The sequence below is a fragment of the Euprymna scolopes genome, chromosome 11, assembly GCF_053919585.1.
Source record: "Euprymna scolopes isolate OS-2025 chromosome 11, ASM5391958v1, whole genome shotgun sequence".
Taxonomy (NCBI): Eukaryota; Metazoa; Mollusca; class Cephalopoda; order Sepiida; family Sepiolidae; genus Euprymna; species Euprymna scolopes.
The window spans coordinates 138,682,581-138,697,282 of record NC_136492.1 but is presented as its reverse complement, the minus strand read 5'-3'; the positions used below and the strand labels follow the sequence as shown (position 1 = coordinate 138,697,282).

Genomic DNA, 14,702 nt, shown 5'->3' with positions numbered 1-14,702 from the left:
TTTGTGACTTCTACAGGACCTGAAGCATTAGGTGTGTACATTTAGACTTCAGACTAAACAAGGCCGATAGCCATTAGTTGCATGCTCTCGTGTAATGAATGAATGTGTGAATGTAGGATTGACATGAAATTCTTAAAGATAAACTAAAATGACCGAAAAACTTGTCTGAAATGACTTAAATAAATAAAAAGTAAATGACTTAGGATGACTTGAATGCTTAAAAAATAACTGGAATGCTTCAAAAACAATTTGAATGATTTGGAGAATGACTTGAATGGCTTTGAGACTGACTGGTTGTAAAGGAGTGATCATTTTACATTAAATTAATACAGACAAGTGATCCCCCACTTTATATCACAAAGTTACAAACATAAGTACAGCATGTAGTAAGAATAGATACTACACTTTGATCTTGGCCAAAAGGTCAAGAAATGGTATTTATTTGCTCCCCCACCGAGCAAATTAGGCACAAGGCCGATTTTTAATGTGAGGAGTGAAGGGTAAATGTGGACCAACTCCCCGGGGAGTAGAGGAGCTGGATAGTGGCAATTGGTATGAAGGGTTGCACCTACATTGACCAAGGTCTTATATGTGGGATTGCTTGCAGTATCTGCCGGAACAGATACTACACTTACCGTGTTCAACAGCGAGCTGCCGCCATTTGCATTTTTCAAATACATCAGTAAACACTGTATGTTTTTCGAGCCGAATAAACACGTTATATGAAATAAAAGCACTAAAAAATTATCCAGTTAGGTAGAAAAGTAACTTATCTTGCCTTTGATAACATTTATTTGTTATATATTTGATTTTTGACAACTTTTTCGAATCTATGTGTATAGTATAACACACCTTTTTATTGTTTGGTAAAAGTACAGAATAAGTACTAAACACTCGCCTCTCCCCATGTTAAGAATGGCTCTCTAAATAATAACGTTATTATTTCAGCACGGTAACGTAAGTGCATAAGTACTGACTCCATTTTAACCCCTCCCCCATGTTAAACGGGCCCTGGGTTTCATCTGATTCTTTTTGGGGAGGCTATTAATAAGGGGTTATTGGAACGTGACCCTTGTACGTAATTAGTGTATTACGTGTGTGACCTCACTTTCACTAGAAAGTTTCGTCGTTCCAAACAGATTTAGCGCACGTAAGTCAAAGTAACAATAACATTCGAACATACTTAATCCTTTGTTAACGAAAGAAAGCGAAGTTTATCGATGAGCAGGATGGATGTCAAATCAGAGCTTTAGTCTTATGAAAACACAATTGCAAATTATTACAATGAAAAATAGAAGAAGAAGAAGAAAAAAAAAGCCAGCAGGACGACTTTCTTTACTTACATCGTGATTGAAAGAATTGCCGGGCAAAAACGGAAGGGACATGTTTTTTCTTTCTTTCTTTCTTTTTTCTTTTTAAAACTTTTTTTTTTTTTTAAATTTCTCTCGTGATTTTTTTCTTTGTTGTTGTCAACGTTGAAGGTGAAAACGAGAGGCAAGTCAATGAGAGTTCGGTGTGGTTCGTTTAATAAGCCAATCTCGGTGTTAGCGCGTTGATCAATTTAGACAGTTGATAATTAATTAAGGAAAAAAAAAAGGCGGAACAAAACCTGTAATAATTAATTACTTGTTATGTTTGCGTGTTGACTGAAAGGATTACCAAGAAGAATACAAAAAAAAAAAAAAAAGAGATCAAATAAAGAAAGCTGATTGTCTTGAAATGTCTTCCAAGTCGCCGAACGTGTTAATACGTGGAATTAAGAAGAAACCGAGGCATTCGGGGTTTCAGGAGGACATGGGTGTTATTTTTTGTTGTTATGTTACTATGGAAACGAAGACGACTAAATGGGCAAGTGGGTGGGTTGAGAGAGAGAGAGAGAGAGAGAGAGAGAGAGAGAGAGAGAGTGTATGTGTGTGTGCATGATTATATGATTATATGTATATTGTATGTATATATATATGTGTGTGCGTGTGTGTGCCTGTGATTAAAATTGGTCACAGCCATTAATTATCGATATCTTCAATAAATTATCAGTTAATTAAACTGATAGATAGTTTCATAATTTTATCAATAATATTGGTAAATGAATATTTTGTTTTCTAAATTTAAATATTTTAATTTTCATAAATAACAACCATCTCAATTTGACCACTCATATATATATATATATATATATATATATATATATATATATATATATATATATATATATATATATATATATAGAGAGAGAGAGAGAGAGAGAGAGAGAGAGAGAGTCCATGATTGTAAGTAGTAAAGTTATATTACGATAGTAACCAGCATTTATTTTCCTGACGCAAACTTGGACTCGTGCCATATTTTATGTATTTGCTCATAAACAAACAAATAGTCGCCCTTCTAGGCTGAAAATGTGTAGACTAGAACAATCCGAAAATTGGAGACATCAATAGACTTTAATAGAAATGAAATCAGTCTTTTTGGTACTTATTTAGTTAGAATTAAACCTATTTTAAATAACTAAATTACAAAAAAATCTTTAAAATGTCATATTCCAAAATTGCTGTAAATTGATTAAGTATTTCTTTTGTATATAGAAAATCATTTTGTTACGGTTTTAGCAGTTTTAATAGGGAAATGTAGCCATTACAAGGCTGCGTTTTGATCTCGATAGTTCGAATTAAGTTGTCTCCTCTTTATAAAACATGGAGAATTCAAACATAACGTCTCGCTTCGTCATAAAATTTGTTTTCTTAGAAAAAGAAAATACTTGGTCAATTTGCCTGATTTTTGGAATATGACATATTCGTTCCGTGACGGGTACATACATCATAAAGTTTTTGTTTTGCGTTTTTCCTGTATTTTTGTTTTGGAAATAGGTTTTATTCTAAATAAGTATCATCTTTTTATGCTCTCGTTTCTCCATTTTTTTGTTAACTCACTATTTTTTCTAAATTAAAAAAAAAAAAAAATACAATGAGCACTTAATTTATTTTGGCTAATTAAATGTTATGATGTGGCTGTATATTACCCACAAGCGTTATAGTTACAGTCAATCTACACCACTCTGCAAGTAGTATCTCTATTATGTTTCTTCTTAAGAGCGTACATCAGGTTATGGAAGTAAAACGTTATATACCCTCCCATATATATATATATATATATATATATATATATATATATATATATATATATATATATATATATATATATATATATATAAATAAAAAAATAAACATTCATTTATTCATTTACCCAATACCCGACGCCGTCAACAAGAAAATATACATGAGATTCTATTTCTTTTGTACGATTACATGTCAACACTTTGGAAAAATTACAAAAAATATTTTCGATCTTAGAGTGGGGGTTCGCTTTTTAAATTCTAAAATGGCCGCTATTAAACTACTAGTATATTTTATTTAAAACAAAAAAAAAATGTGTGTCATCACGCAATGTTTATCGTTTGTAACTCAGACTTAGGTTTCATGCTGGAGTTAATAAAGGGCATCTTTTTATAAGGTCTATCTTATTTCTGCTAAAAAAACGTTAGTGTGGGCGGAGCTAAAATCACTCACAATAAAATAATAACCTGTATTTATACTGAACTAACTTTTCGCAGTGTATCATTAAAACTATTGTGCATACCTGCTTTCCAGCTCTGAACATTTTCATGCTTATCAGTTCATTTCTATAATTTTCAAGTTATAAATAAAGTAAACCATAACCATCGTATTTTCCGTATGTCCGATGCAAAAGCACACCCCACGATATTATTGTAAATAAATAAAATTAAAAATAAATAAATAATAAAAATAAATAGACCACAATTAGAATAGAATGTTAGTCGAGAAAAATTAGGCACTTGTGCATCTATGTTACCGCGCTAAAATAATATCGTTATTTAGAAACCCATTTTTAATATAGGGAGGGGTAGGGTTTTGTAACCATTACGTACTTTCACCTAACAATTTAATAAACAAAAAATATCACAAACTGAATTTAACTCGAAAATACTATTTAAAAAATAACGCGGTAACATAGTTGCATTCATTGCACAAGCACTGAAACTTGTTTTGATCTTTGTATAAGGCTTTGTTTTCAGTTGCGTTCCCGGACAGACAGACAACGGTGCAGTAGATAGAAAAGATGTAATATTATCTGATTGATACATTTAAATACTAAACGATTAAATAATACATAAAAGAAGCAAAAATAACATTAATCAGAGACTGTATTTATAATAATTCTGGTTGCCACGACAACAGTGACCGTAAATTTAGTCAAATAGAGTTACTTCCCTTAAGGTCAACTCGTCACCGTCAATTTTTGTTGTCGGGTAAACGCATTTTCTCTGCCAAATTTTATACACCGTGTTCCTTTATTGCTACTGTAAGTCTTTTGTTATAATTTTATCTTTCACTTATGATGTTAATCTACTTATCATATATATATATATATATATATATATATATATATATAAACTGGTATTGGGACCGAACTATTGTTTGTTGAATTAATTTAGCGCAAAAAGAACACACAGATTCAATGGGTAAATCTTGAGTTTTGTAAACAGAAAAAGAAAAGCTAAACTTATTTGTAAGATGATAACTCAGGCGATGCACTCTTCTTTACAGTTATGATACAACGTAAACGAGAGAAAAATGCCTGAAAATGGGGACTAACGAATACCACAAATAAAGCAAAGCATTGTGATGCAAGGGAAAGAACTCTACATGCCATCTTCTACACTTGACGATCGCTTTCGGTATTTTCGTACAAATATGTCATTTTTGTGGTGGTGGTGGTGGTGGTGGTATTAATAATAATAATAATAATAATAATTAAATTTTTTTTTTAGCAATATCTTATCTTTTATCGAATGCGGTGCAAATAGCGCAAGGGGATCTGAAATTCAAGCCTCGTTTTCAGTTTGGAAAAAGTTAGGTCACGTCCTACCCGGTCGACGGTGTTACGGGCTGAGTAACGACTGTTTATTGTTAGAAGATTGTTCGGGATTTTAGCGGGTGTGGGGGCGCTGTGCATTGCTTTTCCTACAGAAAAAAAAAAATATTTTAGAGTTCCAAATATAAATTTAAAGTAAATTGATTTTCTATTTCCGGGCCATTCTAGGTTAAAGGACATTTAACATTTTTGTCACTGATCCTAAGTCTAAGTGGCAAAGTCATAAAATCACATGTAATCGCTTGAAAAGGTGGCCACCTACCTCTAAAAAGTATTTTCTATTGCAAAAAGATTAACTGCCCTAAACCGCATGTATTGTCATTTTTTTTTTTTACAGTCATCAAAGCCCGTAGGCCACTCGAGGATAAGGGTTAATGAGTGTATGATAATCACGAGATAACTGTGTATTAATAGTGAAGGAAATGGGGTAGAAATGGCTTATTTAATGGGGCGGCTCAACAAAACTTTGTTTACATTGGACTTGAAGATGACCATACAGTAGTCATCTGGAAAACAGGTCAGCAGAACAGAGTTAGGAGTGTGAGAGGAGTGGGTAAAGCCTTCATCATCATCATCATCATCATCATCATCATCATCATTATTATCATTAGTGGTAGTATTAGTAATATTCCTATGAAACGCAGATTATTTTATGAATGCTTTATGCAACATTTGACTGAATTTTCACAAAAATTTTGAACCAAAAAACTGCTATTATTATTCCTTACTCATTACGAGTGATCACTCCCCAGCAAAATTGAATAGTGTTCCCTAGAGTCTGAGTGACAATAAGTATCACTAAATTTCCAGTACATTCTGTTTCTTTTGATCGCAATTGCAAATAATATTGTTTTCTCATGATAGGCTTTTACCGCTGAGTTTCCAGTTCTAATAAATGTTGCCGTTCTCTTGAATTTAAGTAACTCAAAACCTCCTTAAGCTTCCAGTTCTCTTAAAGCTCTTCCGGTGGAGATTTGCATGGTATTTTTCCCTCCTCGATCTTTCCATCCATTTAAATCTTCCATCTCCATTTTTCCTATTGGTTCTATAATTTATAGATTATTTTTTTTCTTATATATCTGTCACTGCTCCTTTGTTTACGATTAGAACAAAGCAAATGCAAACACACCGTCAGCTAAAAGACGACACTCAGAAATAAGACTGTGCTAAAAATAGAAACAAAAAATGAAATGTAACAAGTCCTCAGACATACCTCTCCATCGTACAGTATATCGATACTCTATGGCTGACTGGGATAACTTCCATACACTTATATCAGATCTACCTCTGCGTTCCATGTTTAAAAAGGATGTGTCCTCTATAGTATCAGACCTGACGGAATGGTTAATTGTAGGTATAGACCGTTTCATACCCTCGAAAAAGTTCCAGCAAAACCTTAACAGCCAGCCATGGTTCTCTCCAGAATGTGCTGCTACCATTGTGCACAGAAATCACTTTTTCCATTGCTTCTAATGTAATAAATGTACTGACACTAAAGCCGCTTTCAGGACTGCTAGCAACCACTGTAAATAAGTAATAAAGAACGCAAGTGAGTTGTATGCTCAGTCCGTCAAGTCCAAAGTAGCTGAGCAGCAGCTTAGTTCCTACCAGTTTTGGCAAATAGCAAACAGAATTCTGAACAGAAGTGTGTGCTCTATTCCAACTATCATCAATGGACCTGAGATAATCACGTCAGCATCAAACAAAATCAAACTCTTTGCCAAGAACTTTGTAGCTAATTCTACCCTTTGTGACTAAGGCCGCCAACTCCCAATATTTCCTCCTATATCAGAAAACATGCTATGTGATATGTTGCCAAGCTAATCAGAAACCTTGATTCCAGTAAAGCAACCGGCCCTGATGGCATTCCAATTATACTACACAAAAAATTTCAACCAGAACTAGCGCTCATACTTACAAAACTGTTTAAACGTTGTCTTAAGGAGAATTGCTTCCCATCAGCCTGGAAAATCTCATCAGTATGCCCTGTATTTAAGAATTCAGGTGATCGCTCATCTCCCTCTCAGTACAGGCCAATAAGTCTCCTGTGCGTCATGAGTAAGTTGCTGGAATCTGTGTTAAATAGAGAAGTAATCAACCATCTCAGCAAAAATAACCTTCTTAGTGACACACAATATGGTTTCCATTCTACTAAATCTACAGCAGATGTGCTTACAGTTATACCTCAAAGGATTAGCGAATCTCTTGACAGAGGCAACCTTTCTAGGGCAATTGCTCTTGACATATCAAAGGCCTTTGATAGGGTATGGCATAAAGGTTTACTTCACAAGATCTCCAGCTATGGTATAGCTGGAAATGTCTTCTCAATTATTGAATCATTTCTCTCTGATAGGTTCATAAGAGTAATAGTTGATGGGCAGAAATCAGAAGCTCACAGTATTAATGATGGAGTCCTCAGGGGTTCATCCTGGGTCCAACTCTCTCCCTGATCTACATTAATGATCTTCCAAATCACATCCATACATCATTCGTAGACATTTATGCTGATGACACTACCATCTATGGTAGCACATCTAAGACCATACACAATCAAGTTCTCTCCAATCTTGAGCACATTGTACAATGAGGAAAGAGGTGACTGGTTACTTTTAATGCATCTAAAACCAAGCTTTTATCTTTACATCATCAACACTCTGATCCCCATCTGGCATCAACTGAAATGAATGGCTCTCGTCTTGAGGAGGTCTCATGTTTTGACAAGCTTCTGGGCTTCACCTTTACTCCTGATCTGAAATGGAACACATACATCAAATCTGTTGAAAAGGCCGCTGGAAAAATGGTGGGATCCTTCTAACAATCCAGTAGATATCTCACTGCTGAGGTAATTTTCTGTCTATATAAGAGCCAGATACGTCCAAGAATGGAGTACTGTTGCCACATCTGGGCAGGAGCTGCTAGAAAGGACCTGTTCTGCCTGGATAGAATTCAAAATAGACCTCGTAGCCTCGTAGGGGGTGTCCTTTTCTCTTCCCTGCAACCTCTATCTCACAGAAGAGATGTTGCGAGTTTGTTTGTTATTTTCATGGCAAGTGCTCGACTGAGCTCCAGTCAATCCCCCCCATCGCCAAACATTCACAAGAAACACTCATCTAACTGAAACCACTGTCAATAATTTCTTCCACTCTTTATCTGTGCCTAAACCTAAACATAGATTCCATGAACAAAGCTTCTTTCTTAGAACTGCACGCCTGTGGAACTGTCTTCCATTTTCCTGCTGTCCAGCTGACTACAATATGGTTTTCTTCACGTCCAACGTAAACAAGTTCTTGATGAGCCATTCCACTTAGGTTAACAAATTTACCAAATTCCAATTATTAACGATTACTATATTGTCCAATTGACTACTGTACACTCTTTAACGCTTATCCTCGAGTGGCCTCTGGGCCTTAATAAGTAGTGATGCCTATGTAAAAAAAAAAAAGAAAACACAAAATTCAATTTGAAATAACAGACATTTTACTTTTACGTTACATTTTTGCTCGTAAGAAATCCCATCTAAAATTAATTGATGCTCTGTTTTTTGGCAGTAGCTGACTGTAGCATGAATACCTCTCCATGAAACAAGCGACTTTCACAGCAAATCTTCAACTCTGCTCGGCAGCTAGGAGCCTCGCAAATCCAGACTTGACTCTTGTCAAGTTGTCAGACTCAGTTGCCGTGGGGACCAGGGGCAGCAGTACCCAAAACAGCTCTTTTCAACAAACTAATTATGCAAGTCACAAACTACCTGTGTGTGATATACACTCTACTCTCTATTGCTGCCTTCCTACTTGGAATTCCCCCTTACAGCCTGCCACACCAATTTCTGCAGCTTCCAGCTCATTCCTGGAATTATAATTTTCCTTAAGTTCATCCATAATTAAATTTTTATAAGTGTTATAACTCCTGCTAAGAATGTTCATGTATGCTGGAACTATTATTATTAGGATAAATACATATATTTAAATGTTTTGAGAAGAATTGATGATGAAAAATAAAATTGAATAAATTAAAATATTTATTGATCCATCAAGAATTCAAGCAATGAATTGAAATAATGAAAAATCCTTAACTCATGGATTTTCAAAGATAAGCTCTTTTCATCTGAAGATAAGCATTAGTAAAAGTTTCACTGGTTAGTATAAATCTGAATATATATATATATATTTTTATATATATATATATATATATATATATATATATATATATATATATTCAAAGTATATATATATATATATATATATATTCAAAGTATATATATATATATATATATATTCAAAGTATATATATATATATATATATATATTCAAAGTATATATATATATATTCAAAGTAACTTTTTTGTAAAAAATAAAAGGTATTTTCACTAGAGTAACAGATAATCAACTAATTAACAATTAAATCCATTAATTAAAGAAATATTAATCTGTGAAGTCGAATAAATAATTCAAGTTTGACTTGATTATAATGTTGTATAAAAAAAATAAAATCATCGTTAAAATTTTGAAATCTATTCAGTTTTATTTTTCATTGTCTTTTTTTTTCCTATTTCTTTAATTACTTTATTATTATAAATTATTATTATATATTAGATATACAGGAAGGGGGTTTGGGTATAAGGCTGGGGTAGAAACCTCTGCCTTATACCCAAACCCCCTTCCTGTATATCTAATAACAAAGAAAACCTAGAAATATTGCCACATGTTACCTAACATATATTGTACTCTGAAATCCAGTATTATAGCCTTACAAATACCCCTTCATACTGCTGTTGTCGTTTCGGTTGCATCTATCAAAAACTACCCCTCCATAGATAATAGACACCTTACACACCGTTAAAATAGAACTACCACCCATCCACGCTATACCCCAACTTTAACCCTAAAACATATACTACATCCATTTAAGACTATGATAAAGACTCTATACACCTTTCTACATTACACTATATATAATACACTCCTCCTTTATTTAGAATTCGATACCCCCCCAACATCATCTATAATTTTATTTGATCTATTTCGTTCCTAATGAATCCCACGCTAGATGCAGTGTCCCCACTATGTTACTTAGCATCTTCTCTACTCTTCTGATGAGAAGCATTAGGCTTCGAAATGCCTTGGCATAAAGAGTACCCTCTATCTCCCAACTAATTGTCTGTAATCCCTTATTGAATAAATGAACCAATCTATATTCACCAATATATAGTTTTGTGACTTCATTTCCCATTCCTATTGTTCTCATATATAAGCTCCAAAGATACTTGTTGAGCTTTAATAAGTCTTCTCTTATAGAATTGAGCTCACTCTTTTCCTCCAACACACTAAGCTATATATATATATATATATATATATATATATATATATATATATATATATATATATATATATATATAATGAAAGATTTTATGTAAATGCTATTTTCTTTTGCGTCATATGCTAAATGATCATATTACTATTTGTCCTTTTTATTTTTACATTTTATAAGATATTCATAGTTTTGGTATTACAGGATTGTTTGGCTGTGAGTAACATCAATCAAAAAACGAATTGTTTTTGGACCCTGCGGGCTTCTCAATGTGTATCTGATGATTCCTGCAATCAGTTATGACCTTTGTGTACTTTCGCTTCAAGTCTTGAAATATTTGGTTAATTTTTATAATTTTCACGTTATAAATGTTAAAACGTCTAATTTTTAGAGATATCATGATTGGATTGTTAAAATCATATCGTTTAATCCACTTCAATTCTTATATGTACATGACATTCATGCTAACTCAATATGTAGCAACCCAAAGTACAACACAAACGTCAATCATAAAACAAACTTCAAGTTATGTCAAACATGTAATGTTAAATCTTATGTAATTTTTGTAAAAAATTTAAGAAATATTTATAACACAACTCTCAAAATATATTATTTTTAATTGGAATTCATTATTGAGATGAATATTAGATATTAATTTTATTTGTTGCAAACTCCTATCCTCGTCTTTTCTTAACTGTTTCACAATGTTTCGGCCAACTATTGGCCAAAATGTGGTAAGACGACAACAACTACGGATGGCAGTGATTGCTGAGAATGCAGTCCAGGAGATTCAGAATTCCTATCCGTCGCAGTTACCACCTGACGAAGGCCAGAAGAATAGTTGGCCGAAACATCGATAAACAACTAAGAAAAGATGAGGATAATAGTCTGCAACAAATCAAATTAATAAATAATACTCATCTCAATAATGAATTCCAATTAAAATAATATATACCATTTGGTATGGACCCAACCATGGAAAATCAGATAATAAATAAACATGAATTTATAAGACAAAAAAAAATTCAATCTTGATCGCCCTTCAGGGCCTGTGGTGCAATTGATAGAGACATTGAATCTCTACAGTTCCAGGGGAGAATTGTCTGAAGATAGTTGTTTCAATCCTACCCAAAGCCGGCCAGAGGCTTACTTGGCCAAAACGTGATTAGACGACAATGACTACGGAAGACAGTAATTGCAGTGAATGCAGTCAGGAGATTCAGAGTTCCTATCCGTCGCAGTTACCACCTGAGGAAGGCCAGAGGAATAGTTGGCTGAAACGTCGTGAAACAACTAAGAAAAGATGAGGATGATAGTCCGCAATAAATAAAAATTAATAACTCTCAAAATATCCTATATGTACATTCATTCATATATACAGTGTAACCCAGATATAAGTAAAACAGATATAAGAGAGATTTTCTCTAGTCTCAAATTAGAGCCTGTGTTAATCTACAGTGTAACGCAGATATAAGAACCACGGATATAAGTGTAAACCGGGTATAAGATAGCTGTTTCTATAAAGAAGAAGAAGGAGTCTCTTATATCCGGGATACATTGTATATATATTTCCCCAAGACATCTGGCCTTGCCTAGTTTCAAATGATCTGAAATCACAGTAAGGGGAGACTTGATTCCAAATATTTCTTATATGTTATATCTCCCCATTTTTGGAAATAAAGTACGATTATGAATATCTCCAGTATCAAATAATCATTATACACTGTGAAATCTACTTTATGTATGAAAACCAAAAAGAGGAGATATAACATATGAGAAATATTTGGAATCATGTCTCCCCTTACTGTAATTTTTTTTTTTTTTTTACAAAGGCATCACCACATTATCAAGGCCCAGAGGCCACTCAAGGATAAGGGTTAAAGAGTGAACAGTAGAAATTGGTCAATATCGTAATCATTAGTAATGAAAATTTGGTAAATTTAATAACTTATATGGAACGGCTCATCAAGAACTTATTTACTTTAGACTTGAACACAACCATATTGTAGTCAGCCGGAAAGCAGGAAAACGGAAGACAATTCCACAGGCGTGCAGTTCTAAGAAAGAAGCTTTGTTCATGGAATCTACGTTTAGGTTTAGGCACAGATAAAGAGTGGGGGAAATTATTGATAGTGTTTACAGCTAGACGAGTGTTTCTTGTGAAAGTTTGGCGAGGGGGGACCATAGATTGAAGCTCAGTTGAACACTTTCCATAAAAATAACGATACATCAGAGACAAACTCGCAACATCTCTTCTGTGAGATAGAGGTTGAAAGGAGGAGAAAAGGACATCTCCTACGAGGCTACGAAGTTTATTTTGAACTCTATCAAGGCAGGACAAGTCCTTTCTAGCAGCTCCTGCCCAGATGTGGCAACAGTATTCCATCCTTGGACGTACCTGGCTCTTATATAGGTAGAGAATAGCATCAGCAGTGAGATATCTACTGGATCGATAGAAAGATCCCACCATTTTTCAAGCGGCCTTGGCAACAGATTTGATATACGTGTTCCATTTAAGATCAGGAGTAATGGTCAAGCCCAGAAGCTTGTCAAAACTTGAGGCCTCCTGAAGACGAGAGCCATTCATTTCAATTGATGACAAATGTGAATTAGAATGTTGATGATGTAAAGAGAGAAGCTTGGTTTTAGATGCATTAAAAGTAACCAACCACTCCTTTCCCCATTGTACTACGTGCTTAAGATCAGAGGAGAGAGAATTGGAGAGAACTTGGTCGTTTACTGTCTTAGATGTGCTACCATAAATGGTAGTGTCGTCAGCATAAATGTCTACAAATGATGTAAGGATATGATTTGGAAGATCATTAATGTAGATCAGGAAAAGAGTTGGGCCCAGGATGGATCCCTGAGGGACACCGGCATTAATACTGTGAGCTTCTGATTTTTGCCCCTCAACTACTACTCTTATGAACCTATCAGAAAGAAATGATTTAATAATTGAGAAGACTTTTCCAGCTATACCATAGCTAGCGATCTTATGAAATAAACCTTTATGCCATACCCTATCAAAGGCTTTAGATATGTCAAGAGCAATTGCCCTAGAAAGATTGCCACCGTCGAGAGATTTGCTAATCCTATGCGATATAACTGTAAGGACATCTGCTGTAGATCTAGCAGAACGGAAACCATATTGAGTGTCACTAAGAAGGTTATTTTTGTTGAGATGTTTGATTACTTCTGTATTTAACACAGATTCTAGCAACTTACTCATGACGCACAGGAGACTTATTGGCCTGTACTGAGAGGGGGATGAGCAATCACCTGAATTCTTAAATAGATGGCATACTGATGAGATTTTCCAGGGAGATGGGAAACTATTCTCCTTAAGACAACGTTTAAACAGTTTTGTAAGTATGGGCGCTAATTCAGGTTGAAGTTTTTTGAGTACTATAATTGGAATACCATCAGGGCCAGTTGCTTTACTCGAATCAAGGTTTTTGATTAGCTTCGCAACATCACGTACAGATATACGTATATCACATAGCGTGTTTTCTGATACAGGAGGAAATATTGGGGGTTGGTGGTCTTGGTCGCAAAGGGTAGAATTAGCTGCAAAGTTCTTGACAAAGAGTTTGGCTTTGTCTGATGCTGACGAGATTACCTCAGGTCCATTGATAATAGTTGGGATGGAGCACACGCTTCTGTTCAGGATTCTGTTTGCTATTTGCCAAAACTGGTGGGAACCAAGCCGCTGCTCAGCTACTTTGGACTTAACAGATTGAGCATACAACACTCTTGCGTTCCTTATTACTTTCTTACAATGGTTGCTGGCAGTCCTGAAAACGGCTTTAGTTTCCATACATCTATTACGTTTGAAGCAGTGGAAAAAGTGATTTCTGTGCGCAATGGCAGCAGCACATTCTGGAGAGAACCATGGCTGGCTGTTAGGTTTTTGCTGAAACTTTTTAGAGGGTATGAAATGGTCAATACCTACAATTAACCATTCAGTTAGGTCTAATACTATAGAGGACACATCCTTTTTAAACATGGAATGCAGAGGTAGATCAGATATAAATGTACGGAAGCTATCCCAGTCAGCCTTAGTGTATCGATATACTGTACGATGAAGAGGTACGTCTGGGGACTTATTACATTTCATTTTTATCTTAATTGATACAACAGAGTGGTCGGAAGATCCAAGAGGCGACAGAACAGAAACTGAACATAGTTCAGGGCAAGTTGCGAGAAAAAGGTCTAGTAGGCTCGCATACTGGCCGTCATTATCGGGCACACGGGTAGGTTCCTGAACAATCTGAGTGAGGTCATAGGCAATGGAGAAATCATGACAGAACCTCCCCTCATCATCGGTCTTGTTTGAGTGGGTCAACCATTCGATGTTGTGAACATTGAAGTCTCCGCATACGTGAATGTTAGCTGAAGGATAAGTAGAAAGGACTTGGTCAATTTTCTCAGATATGCTTTGAAAGATAGTA

General features: G+C 34.8%; 2 protein-coding genes across 2 annotated transcripts in view; one reads left to right on the top strand and one right to left on the bottom strand.

Moving 5' to 3' along the window:
- LOC145288092 (EF-hand domain-containing family member C2-like) overlaps nucleotides 1–1,842 on the bottom strand; it is a 110,366-nt gene extending 108,524 nt beyond the window's left edge. The window contains exon 1 of the mRNA XM_080136147.1: nucleotides 1,344–1,842. Within this exon, the coding sequence (XP_079992273.1) occupies nucleotides 1,344–1,385 (42 nt within the window). The 5' untranslated portion in view covers nucleotides 1,386–1,842. The remainder of the gene's footprint in view (nucleotides 1–1,343) is intronic.
- Nucleotides 1,843–4,261: 2,419 nt separating this feature from the next.
- The window catches only part of LOC145288091 (cx9C motif-containing protein 4-like), a 57,074-nt gene continuing 46,633 nt past the window's right edge, over nucleotides 4,262–14,702 (top strand). The window contains exon 1 of the mRNA XM_080136146.1: nucleotides 4,262–4,371. The gene's annotated coding sequence lies outside the window, so the exon portion shown is untranslated. The remainder of the gene's footprint in view (nucleotides 4,372–14,702) is intronic.